Source organism: Tinamus guttatus, unplaced genomic scaffold (genome assembly GCF_059628265.1).
Source record: "Tinamus guttatus ecotype Peru unplaced genomic scaffold, ASM5962826v1 Tinamus_guttatus_pri_ptg000246l, whole genome shotgun sequence".
NCBI classification, from domain to species: domain Eukaryota; kingdom Metazoa; phylum Chordata; class Aves; order Tinamiformes; family Tinamidae; genus Tinamus; species Tinamus guttatus.
In genome coordinates, this window is record NW_028288780.1 from 8,052,750 (window position 1) to 8,073,681 (window position 20,932).

A 20,932-nucleotide genomic window follows, 5' to 3' on the forward strand; every position below is an offset into this window, starting at 1 on the left:
CAAAAACTGTTTGTTGTCTTTGGAACTGGTTACAGAAAATCACCTTGCTGCTCCGTGGCTTCGAGGTTCCACAAAAGTCTGTGTTTCTCTTCGAAGAATAGAAGTGGCAAATGGCTGACTGCAATTCTCCTGGACATGGAGAAAGTAAAGGAGCAGTTTTGCTCGAGTTTGATGTATTTTAGAGAATAAAATAGAAAAATACATGGCCTCATTCTGAAACAGCAGTCTTTGAGGGATTCAGAAGCAACCCACACACATTTAAGCAAATGTTTTTACGTATACTAATTTATACCAGGAGCCCTCAGCATCTTCTGAGTACAGCTAAGCCTTTCAAGGCTCTAGAGAGTTTCAAAGTGTTGGATTTCCATCGTCTATCAAAAGCTGCCAGGGGACACGTACCTAAAAAAAAAAAAAAAAAAAAAAAAAAAGCTGCTTTCTATGTTTTCTAGCATTTATAGCCTGCAGACTTGTAGCCTTCTCTGCTTTATAAGCATGACTTCAAAACAGAAGATAAAACTTCTTTCAGTATGTCTAAGTTATCCATCTTTGTTTTTTACTGTAGTTCATCTGTCCACTACGAACAGACCAATTGTCACTTTTGAGCTGTAAGACAGGAAACAGATCCAATTCGACATCCAAAACTAGAGCCAGACTTTCAAGTATGATGAATATTTTGGTCTGCAAGTTTATTTTAGCACCAGAAGAACTACTGCAACTTTCAAGGATGTGTCAATACAGAAACCCATGGAAGATTAACAGACTCGTGAAGAAGCAGCAAGCCTCACATTTCCTAGGGTTGTTATAGGACAACATAACACTTGGTCCATTACAGCGCTGGCCCTTCTGAGTCCAAGCTGACTGCACAATAAACACCGAGCCCACGTTTCATGCCTTATTTTAGGCATACAATAATTCTGCAGGTACATAAACATCAAGAAGCTAAACAGACCACGAATGAGGCTGCAGCTAGGCTGAAAGAGTTACTAAACCCCATTTGGCTGGAGACGCCGCCTCGGACCTGGAAGCGGAGGAACAGCTTTGCTTTTCCAAAAAGGCATTTTAGGGCAGGGCGTATCGCCCCCAGCAATTGCCCGTGTTCCCGAAAGCTGCGAGGCGGGCGAGCAGCTGCATTCCCGTCCCCCTCCTGGCCCTGCTCCCAGGCACACTGGCCTTGGCCACTCGCGCCTGGATGGAGAAGCCAGGAAGCCATGCAAAAGGGCATTATGGAGCCTGCCAGTTGGGTGGCATTTGGGGTTTTAAGAGCCACAGTCAAGGATTCAGTAACAACAGTTACTGTTTACAACACGCTACAAATACCGTGTTAGGAAACATAACAGCTCTCTAACCGTAGAATTGCTCTGCGCTGTAAAACATGTCGCTAGGGCTTTGCCAGGGCATTGGTTGTTATGTATCCTGCATGTCCTTGGGACTCAAATATTCACACCACCAGTCACAAGCACCTCTCCCATACACTCCCCAGCGTAGCGAGTTACAGGTGAGCAGACCCAATTCTAATGCTTTTTGTCGGAGCCTTTGTACCAAAATAACGGGTTCACTTCTCTGCACCACAGCTTGCTTTCCTCATGACCAGCACATGTCAAAAATTCAGAGGCAGTAAGGACAGCTTCATTTCACTGATCTGATGGGACCACAGCTTCAATTTTCCTTTTGCAAGTTGCCCGTTATCTCGGTAGCTTCTCTCAGAGACACACTTACCCCTTCCTGAGGCGAGAACGTTTATCATAAGCAGCTGTGGGCCCAGTTGTCCCATTCCTGTTGCTCCCAAAATGACATGCAATGAACAGCCTAATCCCATGTGTCCCTTTACCAGCATCATGGAGGGGAAGTCTAGTTATTTCAGATATAAAGAGATGAACAAGAACAAAAATAAAAATGCCTCAAAAGAACACAGTGTGACCGCCTTTCAAAAAGGCATCCCCACACACATGCAAAGGTAAAAAGCAAGGGGGAAAAATGAAAGGTCTGCTGCACTTGTTACACACATGAACAGATATAAAGAGTCGGCAACTACCCATGAAAGAAGCAGAGAACATCAGGGAATGCAAGATGCAAAGAGAAAACTGAAGTAAAGGGACATGTATTTCTCCCAAATATGTCTTCAAAAAGCTTGGAAGATTGAGGAGAAGATTCCGCACTGATTGTGCAATGAAACCAGAGAGTCAGCTGTTGTCCAGGGATATTTATGATGCTTTATACAGGAGGACTATTATCACTGGGAATGGACTATAGAAGAATCATTTTGCTGCTTCATAGGTCCAAGGCTCTAAAATCTGTGTTGCACTTAGGAGAGTAAAAGTGAAGTATGCAGAAGTGATCAAAGGAGAACAGGCTGGTTTTATAGCCTGCAGGGGAAACAACTGATCATATATTCTTCCGATGACAAACAACTGAGAAAGTAATTGAGAGCCTTGCAGAAACCAATGTTGTTACCTCAGCAGTATTGATTTTAGGCAGACATCTTAATCTAGCACATGACAAAACTTTGGTCATTGCAGTAAGATATAGCTTGCAAGAAAAAAATGATATTTACCAAGGTAGTTTATGGTTCAGTTAGAGATTCTTATGAAGTCACAGCTAGGCTATAAATGAACAGAAAGAAAGGGACTTTTTTAAAAACAAAATGGGGAGAAAGTTCGATTAAAAAGTGAAAATATGATTCAAGCATCCTGGAGCAGAAGGATCTTCTAATTTTCAAGACACTAAAAGGAAGCCGTAAAAACGTAACTGTAACATACCATAGTGAAGAAGCCTTATCCCTAGCAAAGGGATGGCCCGCACTCAAACACTCAGAGTTGACCTAGCCTGGGATTTCCTAAGAAAGCTCTTCCTGAATTTAAACAGAAATTGTTCCAGTTGTTTATATTAAAAGGACATTAGTCATTTTCTTTTTAAATCAAAATGTTTTAGCTGAATGAACCTACAACATGATAAGAACAAACATAAAAAGCTATATAGTTTTTACTGGCACTAGAAGTAATGCAAAACTGAATAAATAGAAAGTATTAATAGTATTAACAGAGCAAAACTATAAAAAGTGTAACAATTATCAGTTTTCAGAATGTATGTAGAGAGCAAAATGAGTTCTGTTCATGGCAATTACTGCGAGTAGAATTTTAATTAAAAGGAAGAGGGCACAGGGGAATACAGGAGGCATCATGTGCGACTCAGATTCTCTCCCGCTTTCCCTCCATGTTTCCTCCTCTGATGCGCGTGGAGGAGCCATGTTTGCTCCTGCCCTTCACAGCATTAGGCCAGGTCCTGCCCAGGTTCCTGGGGTGTCGAAGAGCCCCCAGGCTGCTCCTGTTCTGCTCCTGCTTTTGTTCCCCAGAGACTCCAACACAAGGGCCCTCAGGAGAGAGCAGCAGCCCCTGGGTTCCAAAATGGCCTTCAGCTCTGCCTTATTTTCCTGTATCTGCCACGAAACAAATACAAACTGTTGGTCTTTTAGATATCTTGAGGTACTAGGAAAAAAAGAGGCATTGAAGAGTGTGGCTGATGAGGTTATCACACCTTTGGTTGATTTAGTCACTGTTTGTCTCATTTTATTATATGTTTTATTATATATCTATTTTATTATGTTATATATTTATACATGTACATATAATATACGCATATGTATTAGGGTTATAAGTATCAACACCTCCTTCATCTTCTTTACTCATTACACAGTATAAGGCTTAGCTGGAGCATCCCGAGAATCACAGCAGGCTCTGTAAGTAACACAAAAGACTTCACTAAGTTGTCCCTGTTCCCATCATACAGGGACCATTTGCAGAAGCAAACTACCCCCAAGTTTTATCCCTCAGTGGCAGGCATCCATGCCCCACTGTACATGTAATGCTTCCGAAGTGTGAGGCTAGGCTAAGGAGATCACTCACACCAGTGCCACCTATTTTGAGAAATTCAAAGCGCCTCTGAACCACAACCTTCAACAACAAACCCTCTTTGTCAGGAGGACTGTTTCTATCATTGAGTCTGTCAAGTCGAGCCATTGAACGAGCTATTTTACTGGGTCTCCCCCAGTCAAGCTCAATTTGAGTTTTACAGTCCTTGATACTTCTGGGCTATTTTCATAGAAGCCATTAAGTTACTTTGCACTGGGAATTATGCTGCCTGGCAGGAGCTATCTCTCCTCACGATACCTGCTTGTCCAAAGTTGAACCTAGTCTTGTAATGAGATGGCAAAAAGTAGTCATATATATTCAAAATGTTGGCCTGTAAGCCAGTAAGACCTGAAAATATTTACCAATATGTCAAAATGCCTCTAGCTGAAAACCATTTCTAAACCATTCGCTGTTTGCAAGTTTAATGGCTTAAGGCTTATGGGCTCATGAATCAGCAGCTTTCTTAGCAGCAGCATTTGAAATGTTGATACCTTAGCCTTGAAATAGATGTGAAGGTACCACAGCCTTTACAGGCTGTTATCGAGTCATACTTTAGCAGCTCCCACACAAGACTGAATGCAACAGCAGCAGCTGAGCAGGATGAAAGCCACAGAGCCAACTTGGTTAGTCGTCGTTGTTGCCTGCACTCCATTTTAGTGATTACCCTCCAGCTGGATAACGAGTCATACTAAAGAAAGCTTTGATACTTACAGTTTGTCTGATAAAAAATCCAGATGACATTAGAAGCAGTGATGAGTATTTGAGAAACTGTTAGTCTTGTTTAAAATTACTGATTTCATCTATCTGAAGAAAATTTGGGAAAACAATTCGATTTATCACAGATGAAGAAAAGATTACATCGTTCTTACTACACCAAGATTTTCAGTTGAGAAGACATATGAACACTCATGGCAAAAAAATTGCTACAGCAGATACATGTGTAATGAGCATCCCTCTGAGGTCAGAGGGGTTATACTGGTAATGGCAAACACTGCATTACGGAGCTGCAAAATGAACAGTTAAGTCTCACTAGACTCGAGAGAGCAGGCATAGAGCTAGCAAAGATGAGAGCAAATCAGAGTGGAATAAAAGAAAAAAAGAAATCACAATTGTAAATAAAAATAGTAATTCCCTGTACAAGTCTCAAAAATGTGTGACCTTAAATTGATTCACCTGGATCTTCCAAGAGGATATACACTATTGTGTGAAGTAACTATCTATAGTGCAGTAGGTATCTATAAAATGGATACATATGAGATCAATGCCTATGACAAATAAATGCATTTGCATAAATACAAAAAAAAACGGTTTTAACCAAAAAGATATTTTCCTGCTCATCTTTACACCTAAAAACTTTCGTCCAAACTCTCATCACTTGGATTTCTGCAACTTCTTTCCTCAAAACTAGTATTGTTCAGATCTCGTCCACTCATAACACTCTCTGAAAGACCATTTTCAGCAACAACCCTGGCCATGTGAGTACACAAGGGCATTCTGCTTTGGTTCTTTCTCTTCAGCTTTTAAATATTCTGCATTCTTATTTTTAAGCTCCTTGTAACCAGCTTCAAACCTCATTCTACTCCCTTGGAAAGTCTCCTTAAAACTTCTTTGCTTCGATTTCTCCCCAAAAACTTGACATTAGACTACTTAGAAGCATGCTAACGAGTACAGCCTAATTCCTCCTCACACATCTGTTGATGGACATTTACCTTATATTCATGTTTTTGGGGGTCAGAGATTCTTGTCCCCAAAAGATTCTTGCCCCAGACATTCGTGATTTGGGGGCAGAGACTCTTCTTCCTCCAGAGCAGAGACCCTGAACACACTCATACCTTATTCACTGAAGCAGATACATGTTGTACCTACTTGCTTCTCAACATTATATGTGAGTGCTGCTGTATTTTAGAAGACTGGGTGACTGCTATCCTCATGATATACACAGGAGCGCATCGTGTGGGAAACAAGGTTAGAAGTAAGCATCATTTAATATATTATGCATGAACCCATGCCAGCAATACCTGCCTCAATGAAACAGACACTTTTAGTCCTGACAGGTAGCTCTGCTGAACTCTTTTCCAGTTGCAAACCAGCACAGCTTCAGCATCTGCACGGGGAGAGTTGTCAGGGAGCTGTGCTCTTCAAACACGTCTGCACAAAATTCCTTCATGGTGTCTACAGTGAGCAATGATCTTCCATCACAGGGTGAACATCCTTCTCAAAGAGCCATCTATATTCATCTTGCTCTATGGTTCAGCACACGTGCGGCCAGATTTGGCTCTAAATCCCAGCGCGGACGAGGCAGGGCTGAGCAGCCAAGTGGCCCACGCAGATTTTACTCCTCTACAGAGCAACAGTGAGAGAATCAAGATGCTGCATTTTGCACTTTAGCAGCACCTCAGAGCAGACCCCAGAACACCACGTACATCCCGGAAGGCACAGATGGCCAGAACACATGGCTGAGCTCAAGGAACTGACACACAGAGAGGTTAAAACATGTTCCCTTTCTAGTACAAGTTTGCCTAGGTAGGTGACAGCAAAGCGGGTGGTGGGCCACATTCCCACGTACAAGAACACTCCTGTCAAGAGAGTTTTAGTGAAAAACCGGCAATCACAGACATCAGTTACACGGTGACTGACAAGCCATGGGATGGATTATTAGCATGGACTAAATGAGGATCCATGTGCCCTGAGGCCCAGTCTGAACCATCCCTCTCCTATTCCTCCTGCTGGACCAAAGAGCCCATGGTTGTTGCTCCAGTTTGAAGGAGCTGCTGGCAACCTGCCCTTGGAGCTCCAGGCACTTCCCAGGGCGACAAGTGCACTGGACACAACACAGGGGAACCCGCTGACCTCGCGTGAAAGCTGTGCAGTCGCTGGGACTGGACGGATACGGGCAGCAGCGGCGCTTGCTTTCCGGGGCTGCCCAACCACAGAACACGGTTTCTACCTCCAGCTAGCGCAGAGGCGCTGGAGTAACCACAGCACACTGAACCACCGCGCAGCCAAAGCTTCCCGAGCTGGGCAGACCGCAGAACCGGGCAACGCAAAGAATACCCATGGCCCAAAGAAGAGCGGGTATCTCCTTCCTTTCTACCTGGAGAACTCTACCTCTTTTGCAGTTCTAAGACTCAGGGAGTTATATCTTGAGTTGTATCAACTCAGGATCATCTTCCTTTTCTAAAGGGAGTAGTACATGGTCCAAGATACACAGCAGAACTGTTCCTGTCACCGTCGCCACAGATGACTATCACTGAGCAAGGAATCAGAGCCCGGTCCACATAGGCCCACGCGCAGGTTTAACCCCAAGCCTGGCAGCAATCCTACTTGCTTTTACGTAGGAGACCTGAAGCTCCCCGTGAGCGCCAAGGGAGCAGAGGAGCAGAACGGGTCCCTGCCCAGGGGCTTCGCGGGAAGCGCCGCGATTCCCGGGCCGTTTCCCGCAGTGACTCTCCGTCGCGCTGCACTTGCACAGAATCGGCACGAGATGGAGCCGCAGAGCCGCAAATCTGATTTATGGCCCCTCACTTTACAAGGGCTGGCTGCCAAGGGACTGTTTTATTTGGCTACAAACTGCCCTGTTCCGGCTTCCTGATAAAAACGGAAAAGACGAAACGCCCTCATGTACAACAGCAAGTGGACACTGAAAACGATAAGATGCCGAAGGAGAAAAAGAAAGAAAGAAAAAAAACTAATAATATTCACAGCCTTCAAAAAAAAGTCAAATACATTTTAAAGGTGCCCTGCAAGATAGTTTATCTGCTAAGTCATGACCAGATTTCCTGCTGCCTTCTACCCGGCACACAGCACAGCGGCCGCCTCGGGTGCCCGGCTCGATGGGGCGCTCTGCACTGGGGCGCTGCAGGGGCCGGCGCTCCGCACTGGAGCTGCAGGAGGGGCGCGCGGAGCCAACGCGCCTCCCGCGGCCGCCTCCGCGCGGAGCCCGCGCGCTCCCAGGACACCCACGCGGGAGGCGGGGCCGCCCCGCGCGGAGCCCGCGCGCTCCCAGGACACCCACGCGGGAGGCGGGGCCGCCCCGCGCGCTCCCGCCGCCGCCCCGCGCGTTCCCGCCGCCGCCGCTCCCGCCATGCCGCTGCTCAGCGCGCCCCGCGACGTGGCCGTGGGCACGGCCGTGCTGGGGGTCGCCTTCGCCGCGGGGCTGCTCGCAGGTACCGCCGCCCCCCGCCCCGGGACGAGCCCCGCGGGCCCCGGCTGCCGCCCCGCGCTCCCCTCGCCCCTCCGCGCCCCCGCAGCGTGGGGAGGATGCAGCTGACGGGGGCCAAAGTCTCCTCCGTGCAGCTGGAACCCGCCTCCCCTCCCCTCTTTCTTTTTTGGTAGGTAGGAGATACCTTTCTTCAGGTTTCAGGAGGCACAAGTTACCCAAGCCTTCCCCGGGCAAAAGCAGCCCTCTGTGGCAGTACCTACTGGATCACTCCTTGCGGGAGCACCCACTTCTGAAGAAGCTGCGACTGGTCAGTGCTCCTGCCCCGTTTCGGTTCTATATGTTCCATACATCCCGCATTCCAGCTAGCCCTTTTGGTAGCACCCAGGGCTGGCACAGAACGGTTGTCCTTTCGGGGATGTCCCTTACGCGTTACTCCCCTTTGCCTTCCATGAGCACCGCTGTGCTCCCTCCGGGATACAGAACGGGTCTGAGCTTTGTTTGGTGTTCACCTTCATGTGTCAATTTCCCCCTTTGCAGCTCACTGCAGACCATCCCAGGGGTGGAATGATGGTGTCCTGTGACCAGGCTCAGCTTATGGCGAATTTGGTCAAACTTATCAAAGGCAAGAAAGTTATTGAAATAGGTAAATGTATGCGACTTTGTTCTCTCTTCATTAGAATAAGACTCCTGGCTGCAGTCCCCAAGTGAAATTTCCAAACAGAACAAAGCCCTGCATCCTTGTCTCAGCAGACATTTGGGCAAACTGCAGTTTCAGGAGCAGTGTCTGATTTGTACTTATTGGTCACTTGATCTATGCACTCGGTAACACAGGGAGGTCTCATTTCTTCAGAGAGTATCTGAAAAATGACTAACACCATGCAGGCCTCCAAGGCCAGCCAGCAGCCACAGGCCAAGGTGCACTCTTATTTTCCTGTGTCACTTCCACAGCAGAGCAAAACTGTTTGCTGCACAGGCCCTGCTACCAATCCACTTTCCTTGGTGCTCCTATATTAGGAAGACCTTCAAAAGCCAAATCCCTGCTGAGCTCCCAAGCCTGAGCTCCTTCCTGTCTTTATCATCTTCAGCCGGTTATTAAGGCTGAGGAAACCCCGCTGTTCCCCTCTTGGACAGATCCAGACCCTTCTTCATGGGATTCAGGAGCACATTTCAAGTTCCTTGAGACACAGAACTAGCCTTTGTTCTGTGTGCACAGGGTTTTACAAAAAGCCAACTTCAAACTTTACAAAAAAAAAAAAAAAAAAAAGCACACACCTTAAACCTTCCAGTCCACAATATATTACTGGGAAACCTTCCAAGCTCATTAACAAATTGCCATATTTGAGTCCTCTGAGATTCTTACTCCTGAGGGGAGCCTTGTAGTTTACTAATTGTCACACTGCCACAATATGCAAGTATTGATGGCTCCTATGGTCTTGCCTAGGTGTTTTCACAGGATATAATACTTTGAATATGGCCCTTGTCCTGCCGGATAATGGCACAGTTATTGCCTGCGATATAAATGAGGACTATGCCAAAATTGGAAAGCCACTGTGGAAGGAGGTGAGTGGCATCTTCACCACTATAAGTTTGGGACAGTTTCAGCTGCATATCCAGGGATTTGGGGGTCTCAGGCTTGCACAGGCACTCACTTGCAACCCACTGTCATGTCATCTCTTGATTACTCTCATCAACTCTGCTCTTTCCTCTTATAGGCAGGTGTAGACCATAAAATTGACCTACGAATTAAGCCAGCAGTTCAAACACTTGGTAAGTATCCAAAGGCGCTTTTTTGTTGTTGTTGTTGTTGTTAAAAGAAACACTAAGGTATGAATATTATGCTGATTAAATCCAAGACCAAATACACTAGTGGTTGAGGACCCTTTCTTAACAAGGAGATAGCTTCTCTTGCATAAAATCATTTAAAATATGCATATACATACACACCCCCCCCAGAAGTTCTGTCTCTCTGCATACCAGGGGAGAGGAAGGAAACACTGATCCTGTGTAATGAGCTGCACTGGTCACTCACCTGTTCTGTCCATTGCCTTGTTTAATCTAAGTACTATTGTCAGCAGCTCTTGCTTATGGGAAAGCTGATTAAAACAGATTAATTGGACAAAGCCAAACTTATGTCCATTTTCAGTAAGCATTTATGTATTTAGACAGTTTTCTAAAAAGACTGAGGTGCAGCAAAATACAGAAGCAGAGATAAAACTTCAGAGTATAATTGGTGAATTTTATCCTGAGAACTTCACATTTAGGACATGACAAGATCACATAAGGGCATTAGAAAGGCAATGACTTTTCTACTTTTCTCAATCAGAACAAGAGAAGGTATAGGGCAGAGGAGATATAACAAAATCTGAAATTAAAAAAAAAGTGTTAGGAATGAGAGAATTAGGTAGTCAGTGAAACTGAATGACCTTTGCTGTAACTATCTGGGGAAAAAGAAATCTATGAGTTGTTAAGGTAGAAGGGCTACCCACAAATGCTGGGGAATTGCCCTCTCTAACAGTGTAAAGATTGGATTAAACAAGTCAAGTAGCTGACGAGTTCATCTGGACTGTCCTCAGCCCTCCATGTGGACCAAGGCACAGGTGGACGAGATGCTCAGGGCTCTTGGTCAGCCCCGTGCTGGGGTGATTCTGCCCACCCAGCAGGGCTGCGGCGGGAGGACCAGCGCATGGTGGGGCCTCCATCCTGGGACGGATGGTTCCACGGACCGAAAGAGACGAAGGGGTAGAGCATGCGTAGGGTCAAACTGCTTCATTTGTTTGTCCTGCGCCATTCAGCAGTCCCAGCTGTATCCTGCATGTTGAGAACTGCTCCGGGATCTTCTTCCAAGCAGACAGAACTTGGTAACTGGACAAGTGTTTTATGGTGTAGATCACATCCAGATTGTTTTCCATGGGATAAGTTTTCCCAGTAATGGCTGTGGAGGACTAGCCTGCTTGGTCAAGGCACCAAAAATACTTAATGAAACTTTTGACCCAGAGCAACAACTTTCTCCCCTTATAGCATTAACCAGGGTGTAACAACTCCCTTTGTTGCCCGTCCAGATGAACTGCTGGCTAGTGGAGAAGGAGACACCTTTGACTTTGCCTTCATTGATGCTGATAAGGAGAGCTGCAACGAGTACTATGAAAAATGCTTGCGCCTCGTAAGGAAAGGGGGAATAATAGCGATTGATAATGTAAGTACTGCAGCTTTAGAGGCAGTAGTACAGCGCGCACACACACGCCCCCTGCTTATTGTCTCTGGAAAGGCAGGGGAAACCACCCTGGGATTTTAGTAACTTGATTTCTGGCCTGCAATTCAGTTGCAAATGCAACTTCTCACGTTGCTCGAAGAAGGCTTTTAAAATTCAACATAAATTATTAAAAAGTAAACTAATACTAACTCGTGCAACACCAAGAAGGAAACCAAATATAAGCAATAAAATGCTAAATTTATACTAAAATAAACACGCTTTGATTACAGAAGCTTATCACAGTTCATTACAAAGGATGCTCCTCAATAGCCTGTTTTTCTTCTAGCACTTATTCTATTGCATACAGTATATACACAACATCTAACGTGCCATCTGTTACAAATAACTAGTAAGTTATCAATTAATAACTTCTACTAGTAACAAAGAACACAGACTTCAGGCACCATCAGGGTTACAGTGGCAGCTAAAGAGGGGCTTTTAAAAATACTTGTACTCCTCATGCTTCCTTTTTGGGGGCTTTTAATCTGCACCAGAAGTACAAATAGTGGCCAATTCTGGGGACTCCCATTCCCACTTGATGAGAGCCTCATGTCAGGAAGCACTAGAAAGTATGAGATACTTGGTAGCATTTTTTTAAGCAAGGATTGAGGGCCTTTTCCAAAACACTGTTTTAAGCAGCATATTGAAACAGATGAGGTGCGTGACATTCCTTTTTCTTTGATAGGTCCTTTGGGGTGGGAAGGTGCTAAACCCAAGCAAGGATGACCTGGCAGCGCAGAGCATTCACCACCTCAACGAGAAGCTTCTCAGGGATGCGCGAGTCAGCATCAGCATGATCCACATGGGGGACGGGGTGGCCTTAGCGTTCAAGCTGTAACTGCAGGAAGCCCAGCAGATGGAAAACAGCAAGCAGCACCAATCATCGGGAAAGATAAGGGTGGAACACTCACAGGAATGGTAATTCAACCCAGCTTAGCCTGCAAAAGCAGACTTTAGAATCAGCAAGATCCCTAAGAGCAGATACATTGAGAAGAGAGATTTATTTTGAGATTAGTATGGCTTATTTTAATTGCAATAAAGGAAGGAAGCTTGCACAAAGTTGTCTTTGTAAGACTGGTTGAAGAAAATCTCCCTGTGTAGAATGACTGTGTAAAGCTCCAAGTGAGTCAATTTAACAAAAGACATTTCCTGTCCTAAAAGACTCTTTTAAGTTAGAGAACAAGAGGGGAAGGGGAGATGGGAGTAAAACTGTGGACCTATTAAATGATCTGCATAGGATCTGGGAGAGAATCAGCATCACTGCTAGAAACCCTTCACGAACCCCAGTCCAGCACTGTAACCGTCGGGGCATTTTCCTCCCAGGTTTCCATTGCCTTGAAGGAAAGTTAGCTGTGGCTTGAATTTAGACAAAGATCAAGGAAAAAGTCTCAAATTTGAACAGGAAAAATACATGTGTATAGCAGTCAGACAGAACACCAAGAAAAAAAAATGGGGGGGGAGGGAAAGGAGGGAAAAAAAGGGCAGGGAGATGGGGAAAGCAGATACAACTCACAGTGACCCATTTGCATCAGTGAAGAGAGATCACACTCTGTAAAAAGTAAAGTATGATAACCAAGAGCTTTTACGCTACCAGGCATTCAGGCTTGAGCATATATAATGTCTGTAGTTTTGTTAGCTCCCTGCTGCTCGTGATATTATTCTGAAGATTAAGAGATTTGGGCAAACATTTTCCAGATTAGACTGATTGACTAAGATGTTACTCGCATGTCAGGAGTCTCCAAAAAGCACAAAGTGGTATTAAAGGGCAAGACTTTTAATACTGAACACTCTTTAAAACCTTTTTGATCAAGAACTGCATCACTTCAGCCTAAGTAACCATGCAGCAGATTCTCTGAAGCCAGAATGAGCAACTGAAAATTGGCAAGATGTTTGGGAAACCAGACCCTATCCCCATCTCCTCCCCAAAGCCGCAGCTCGACAGCTTATCCTTAGCACAAGGCATTAAAGTTTCTTGCCATTGAAAGGAGCTGCCCTGGGCACCAAGGTGCTGACAGCCTACAAGTCTGCTCCATATAGTTTATCTGCATTGCTTATTAGTAAGTTTTGGGGTTTATTTTGTTGAAGAACTCTGGTAATTGCTGCAAAGTTTGACAGAAAGCTGCAAGCAAGAGCAAGGAGACAGAAAGGCTGCAGAGGGAAAGCAATGACTGTGTGAGGATGCAGTACAGCTGCAAACTGCCTGTTCAAGTAATTATTCTTGCAGGTTTCTTTCCCCAAAGGACACAGAACAGGATGATGCTTTTTCACACCCTTCCATATAGCCTTAATTCACAGTTACCTTAAATTGCTGCTGTCATCAATTACTCCCGTTCCATTCTTATGTCACTCATGACATTTTTGGCAGCTGTTGATGCAGAAACTATGATTATAAAAGCTCCCCTTAGCTAGGGCAAATAAAGGAAACTTAAGGAGTGGAGCTTATTCTGCCCAAGGTAGAGAATGTAGCAGGACCACATCTTTCCGTTTACACTAGTGCAAATAGTACTACTAACCAATATTCAGGGCTTTCTAATTCCAAACCAAAATTCTCATTAACAAGAAAACACAATTAAATGAGAAAAAAAAAGAAATGCACATTACAGCCAATGCCTCCATTGGCAGCTGGCTTGTAGGGCTGATACACTGCAAGGCTGTCCATGATGTGTGTGTTGGGGGACACTCTTAGTTTTGTTGGCCTCCTCTGGTGAAGCCCGTCAGAGCCAAGGGAGCTCCTGCCATTTGCTTGAGCAGCACGCTGGAACAACTCAGGGTACTGGGGGAACAGACTTCCAATCTCATAAAACACTTTTTAGAATTGACAACACAGCTCTCATTTCTGAAATTGAACCGAGTGGTTTGGGTTCTGACAAGGGGCAGATGTTCAAGACCCAAGTCTGACCTCGCTCAAACACTCATGGAGCAAAAAGGAAGCTCTGCCTAGCGACTTCAGTGTGAGGTTACGAGGGAGGAAATCTTGATTCTATTTCTGTCACTTCTAGTTAAAACCCTGATTCAGCAAAGCATGTCAGGATGTGCTCAAGTGCTTTGCTGAACTAAACACTGGTGGCTGTGAAATAAAAATCCAAGCCTGGGAGAGAGCCGGGCCAAGGTCCATGTGTCCCTTATACTTATACAAGACCTTAAATAGGGCACAAAAGCTGGGGAGGGGTTAAGGATATGGTTTTACCCTTCAAATCTCTAGGTACCTCAATATTCTTATCTACGTAAAATAACACCTTACTGAAGCCTTAATGACTATAGTAGCTTTCAGATGGAGCCACTAAAAGACTACAGGAGATCATTATACACTTGCATTCAAAGCTCCTGGCCATGCTCCACTTTTATGATTTTGCTTTTCAAGGATATCTCTAAAATTTTAGAGTTACAAACACAGTACTGGACTCCAACAGCTGGGACGCACTCTAAAACATTCCTGCTCTCAGAAGCGCGTGGGAAAACCCTTTAGCAGAGATTAATAGGCTCTGTTTATTGCCAATTCAATCATTTCTCAGAGGCCAGTTATGATAGCCATAAGAAATCAAACAAGGAACAAATACACTGTTTTGACACTTCGTGTTAGATCGTATTTTCTCATTAAGATACAGATCCAGTGACTAATTCTGATGATGCTCTTTAGACTAACTAAATGTTAAAGCAAGCAAACAGCAAAATGAAACAAACAAACCAAAAAACAACCCACATCCAGACACTTAAATACTATAGGCCTCTCAGTATTTTGGTCATACAGGGCTGTGTGGCTTGGCTTCTGCTTTTCAGAAAGCTCAGTTTTCCCAAGTTAGCTGCAAGACCTTATGCATCAATTATTAATGCTAAGGACAATAATTTTGAAGATGGTTATTGATTGGTATTTCAAGTCCCAGATCACCAGAAACTCACTGAGCTTCCAAACCAAATTCAAATAGCTGCCAGGCTCCAACTCTGCAGCTGCATAAAGTCCCTTTGATTTTATTGAAATTCTCTGATCGCCACATCAGCCCCAGGAAACGATCAAAACAAACTGAGATCCACCTTCCTCCTGCCCAGGGAGCTCACTGCACAGACAGGCAATGGGCAGAGAAAGGTGGTAACTGGCTCTACAGAAAAGACAACATTAATGGACAGGAGCCTGTGAAATAGATCTCCAAACCATATTTAAGTGCCCAGCTTCAGTGAACAGACATTCTGGCCCTAAAGGACTTAAAACAGGATCTAGATCTTCTGAGGCCCATCAAAATAAAGCTTTAAAGAGACTATCTCCATTGAAGAGAGACAAAAAACATGTTCTTTATATTCACAACCACGTATAAACATTTCACAGAGCCGGAGTGAAGCTAGGGCTTCACTGGCAACTTACTGAAAAGCAAACAGGCACACCTCGCTATGTTTCATATAGGAACTCTAAGGCACTCAAACACTTGTGTTTCACTCAGATCAGTAGGGAGGCAAACGGAGATTGGGCAAAGGTTATTAGAGACCAGAAGTTCAGCAGCTAGTCGTTGCTTCATGGTTCTTGAATGTTACCTTGGGGAAGCCAAAACAGCACAACAAACAAGCAAGAAGCTGTCAGAGAACAGAAGGGAGGGAAAAAAAAAAATACACCACCAAAACACACAACCAGCTTCACTTCTCATACACGAGATTATTTGCTGATCAATTACTGCAATGAGGAAACCCGAGAGTTATAGGGCACTTCAAGTTTGAAATCTCAGCTTCACCCACAGCACAAACTGATAACCAAGAGCAAGCCGCAAGCTGCTGAAAGTGCACAGAGAGGCCTAAGAGAACCATTGTGCGGGTGGAAGACTGATCACAGACTCCACAACTGCTCTGCTAGTCATTTCCAAGCGGCAATAATCTCCTCAGTAAAGATGACCCAAAAGTGAAGCAAGTTCCACGAATATTTTTGGAAGGAACAGATAAATAGCAGATTAGGAATATTCAAAACTAGATACAAAAAACCTTCATAGTCTGTGACTTCATAAACTCCTTTTCCTTGAGGAGAGGGACTCCCAAATTCCCATAACCCATGTTAGAGGGAGAGGCTAGTTTTGCTCACAGTTGCCCACTCCCAAGTGCCCAGGGCTGCAGCTGCATGCAGGCAAGCTCTGGACTCCAATCCATTTTAAAATATGCAGAACATAGTGTGAGCATTTAATCAAACCTGTCTCCATCCTGATCACGTAATTACCATTAGAAAGAATAGCAATGTGTCCCTAAACTATAGATTGATGAGCCATCTGTAAGCTGAAACAAAGACCAGAAGGAAGCTTAATTGAATCAAATATTTAGAATACATTACACTATCTTTTAGTTACTCAGAAGCTAGCCTTCTCTTCAGGCTTGTCCTACATGTCTGGAATTCATCACCACTAACTGCATTTAATCCTTCAGCCTTACTATAAAGTGACTGCTGATAATATATAATTATGGTTTAATTCAAGTGGTGAATCAGCTTTAGGGAATTGACAGGGACAATGGGAATTGAGGCTTTGATTAGGTGATAAAAGCGACCACATGATGACACAGCATCTCTCTTTGTCTCTCTCTAATGGCAAAACCATGCAGCGAAGCTTATGGGAGAGCTCCTCACTCCAGACAACGCATCTTCCCGAGGACTGCCCATACAGCAAAGGCTCATGGCTTTTCTGGGCTCCACCCCAAAAGTGCACCCAAACCCTGGGCACAACTATCATCCAAAGACCCCCACCCAGATGTTCATAGACCACTGACACCATTTCCAGTTGCAAGGGTTCAATCCAGAGAAGGCAACACAAGCACCAAGCATACAGTTGGTATTTAGCAGAAGCAGACGGTAGCTGAAAGGGAATATATAAAAATACATCCCTCCCCTCCCACCCCCCAGAGGCCACCAGCGGAATGAAAGTGCACACGATAGGTGCCGACTGAGCGTCTCAGTAGCTGCTCCAAAGATATTGTACTTGAAACAACATGGTGTGACGTTTGGATGGTGATGGGGAGATGGCCCATCACCCCCTCGCAGGCCCAAGTTTGCATTCCTACCAGGTAATCGCACAAGCGGCCAGCACTTGCCCTACGAAGCCACCACATCCCCACTGTGAGTCAGCCCTCTAAGATCCACCTCAAGGGAAGACAGCGAGATGGCAGCGTAATCTGCAGCTTGAAAAACACTTAGTATATACCCAGGTACACACATGCTTTCCAAAACTCAACACTGGGGTTCTCAAGTTTGAGACACATTTCAGATGCATTTTGCACTCCACAGCTTTCAAGATCCCCCCAAGACATTCAGCAAACCAAGCAGGGAACAGGTCTACAGTGTTGCTGCAGCCTAAAGGCAGGGCCAGGTTGTTGGGTGCAGCATTTAGAGGCATTTGTTGGAGCCTCAGGCATCACAGTCTATCATGATCAGCAGTGGGCAGGATGCAACCCTTGTGGCGTAAGGAAGGGAACAGCCTCACCCTGGTCAAGGTCAACCCCTCAGCAAACCTCCTGACTGTGAGGGAAATCTTCATGGTCAAGATCTACTGAAACTGAAGATTCCTCCTCCATCCCACACACCATCCCCATACTACAGCAAGGACATGGGCTCGCCGAGCACCTCCGTTGCCTGCTCCAAGCACATTGCTGGAGACCCCGCAGGGCAGAACAGGCGGCGGAGGCAAAATGCCACTGCCTTGGGGTAGGACTTGGCAGACTAGAGAGCAACAAAAGCACTGGCAGGAGAAACAAATTGCCTGTCTTCATAAGTTGCTTTGTAGAAACATCTCTGAAGACATCTAGAAAACCAAGGAGCTCCTCACACCCAGGAACTCTAGACACATCACAAGGTGGTTGGAGTCACAGTTGTTTTCACCAGTAACAATTTTCACGGCAGCAGCTGCAGTATCACATGCTTCCCAGAATGAATCAGTTGAAAGACATAAATAAAACCAGAAAGGTCTTCAGGGGAGGGATTTCTGACCAGATCTCAAGCAAGAGCTTTTGGTCAGGGAATGACTAAGCCGGTTCTTCCTTCTTCCCATGTCCAGAAGCAGCAAATAAGTAGGCGTTTCCTGCCGCTTTGAACTGAAGTTTCTACAGAGCAACTTGTGATGAAAGGCAGTTTGTTTCCCCTCCTATCAGTTTTGCTGCTCTCCGCTCTGCCAAGTCTTACCCCGGAGGCAGCGGCATTTCGCCCGCCCGTGCAGTCTCTTGCGATTTGCATTGTGCTGAAAGGCTCTAAATACATATAAAACATTACCTCTGCATAACTCTAATCACGCACAAATTGGTCTCATGTATTTGCAGCTACTCATGGTTTCTTAGTCACCTGTTTCATAATAATAATTTTAAAGGCAATGTTTTGAGAAAGGAAATGAACAAACATAAAACCTGTAAGAGGGGGAAATTAATGTGGGATTTCACACAAGTTATTTATCTTCCTTTTTGCCTCTGTGTAATACTGTAGGGATAAGCACATAACTAGCTGCTTTAATATTTATTCCTGTTATAGGAAAAGTAAACATTGCTGATAAGTCACTGCTTTCTAGGATTAGATTTCGTATTTTAGAGACTGCTTTTAAATTAATGCAGAAACAAACATTATCTTTTCTTCTTATTCATATATTTCCCTAATGAGTTCCAAGCAAATTGTGCCTACTTATATTTTATGATTTTAAATAATTAAAACATTTTATGGAGGCAACTAAAATTCTCCCCAGAGTTAGCAGAAAGATTATTGATTGAACAGATCTCAGGCTACAAGGAAAAAATTATTATTTAGTTTAAAGGCTCATAAATTTACCTCTATGCACCTAAAAAAAAAAAAAAAAAAAAAAAAAAAAAAAAAAAACACACACGAACAGGATTCTGTGCTTTTCTACGGCAGCCTTTTGAGTTATGCTGGGATAGCGACTTGAGCTTTCTTGGCAAGCTGAAAGTAGTAACTCTTTGACATTGCAAGATTAGATTTACAGAAGATAGTTAATGAGAGTATGTTATTGCTGCTGTCACTAGTAAATGGAATGCCTAACTACTGCATAAACATATAATAACATAGTGTTCATTAACCAGAATAAAACCTAGCTGTTCATTCACCATGCTAAGAAAAAAAGCCTTGGACCAAGCTCTCTGCAACAGCTCCAAGCTTCTCCTGACAGATACTGTAGGATTATAGAGGCCAGTGAGTTCTGGGCCAGCATAGATCCTAGAAGGAGAAAGGGGATCCAGACAGGAGTCTGAGAACAACCCAAACATTAACCCACCACCATCACATCAACAACAGGAGAGAGGGAAAAGAGAGTGAGCAAACACTAATGTACGTAAAACTGGTGGGTAACTTAAAAATAATAAACACAAAACTACACAGAATATATAGTTTATATAGAATATTGAAGATCCCCTTCCAAGTATATTTTTTGGGTGTTCTTTACCCTGCAACACCCTCCTTCAACAGCTACACTTATACTGACAGTACCTCAGTGCTCTTGATGCCAACTTAACTGAGCCAAATCACCACTGAAGACAATGAAACTCGAAAAAGGCAGAAGCATAGACACGTTTAATCAACACCCTAGGATCTGGGACCCCCAATTCCTTCCCACCCTACCGAAAAGGCTGCTGGCACCACCAGGTCCCACACAGTCCCCTCTCCTGCAGCTTCGGTTACTGCAACGGGTGCTACGGAGTTTCCTTTCTCCATTTTAAATGTAGTTGCTCCCGTGCTAGTTATTCAGTGACCCCCTTTAGGAAAAGCTTAACTTCAAAATATATTTAAACTTCCAAACACGGACTATAGTACCCCCTTAAATGAAAGGGCCTGCGAGCTTACAAAGCACTTACAGTTACCCTCTACAAACTGCATTACAGGCACATGATTAAGGCTTCAAAGCATGAACAGTCAGGAATTCACACAAGACTGAAATTAAGATTACTTGTGCAAATATAGTTAACCACTCCTATTACATAGGTGATGTGCATTACTATACAGATTTTAATTTTCTGGTCGGGCATTCCTGTATTCTGCCACTTATGTGTTGCTTCTTGACCTCATTATGTCTCACCTTACTTCTTTCGCCTTCAGGCGAATAAACCAAGTGCCTGTAAAGAGCAAAACTGGGAGCCGCAAGTGGCTGATGCCGGCTTCCCAGCTCTGCGATGCGCCAGGCGCCTCGTGCCGTGATCACGTTGCTCCAGCAGGAAGGGCAGAGGAAATTACACAGCAAGACTCACCACAGAAGCTGTAATGGCCTTTTCTGTCTTTACATACCACCCCCCCGCCCCCTTTTTATGTTTCTCTAACTTTATCTCCATAAAAGGAGACTGGAGTGGAACAACCACAGCAACTTCAAATCCTGCCCATAAGTGCCTTGCTCTTCTCCAAGGGACCTAAAGACCATCAAGGAAAAAAAAGGAAGGAAAAATAAAAAGGGCGTTTCCTGAGCAATTGGAGAGTTCTCCTAGTAATAAATTACTAGAATTAAAGTTTTTTTTCTCTTCCCCTTCTCACAAACACTTGCAGTTCAGGCTCCCAAGAGAGAGGAAACTGGAGGTGGAAGACACATTCACTAGGGTTGTGCTCACACTGTAAATAAACCCATTGAGATACTAAGATTTATTCACAAATCCCCCCATGATGAACACTGACAACAGCAA

At 44.5% G+C, this 20,932-nt stretch overlaps 1 protein-coding gene across 1 annotated transcript; it reads left to right on the forward strand.

Annotated features, from left to right (window-relative positions):
* The first annotated feature begins 7,978 nt into the window (after positions 1 to 7,978).
* COMTD1 (catechol-O-methyltransferase domain containing 1) lies at positions 7,979 to 12,233 on the forward strand. The gene is made up of 7 exons (XM_088526467.1): positions 7,979 to 8,071; positions 8,241 to 8,374; positions 8,605 to 8,710; positions 9,509 to 9,627; positions 9,780 to 9,834; positions 11,127 to 11,260; positions 12,003 to 12,233. Exons 1-7 carry the CDS (start codon positions 7,990 to 7,992, stop codon positions 12,153 to 12,155), a joined length of 783 nt encoding a protein of 260 aa, XP_088382593.1. The 5' UTR covers positions 7,979 to 7,989; the 3' UTR covers positions 12,156 to 12,233.
* The last annotated feature ends 8,699 nt before the right edge of the window (positions 12,234 to 20,932 follow it).

Bases quoted from the DNA above. Each gene is read 5' to 3' on its own strand.
- COMTD1 (XM_088526467.1), top strand. From the start codon at position 7,990: ATGCCGCTGCTCAGCGCGCCCCGCGACGTGGCCGTGGGCACGGCCGTG. The intron at 9,628-9,779 runs GTGAGTGGCATC...TTCCTCTTATAG, and splicing joins GAAAGCCACTGTGGAAGGAG to GCAGGTGTAGACCATAAAAT. The intron at 11,261-12,002 runs GTAAGTACTGCA...TTTCTTTGATAG, and splicing joins GAATAATAGCGATTGATAAT to GTCCTTTGGGGTGGGAAGGT.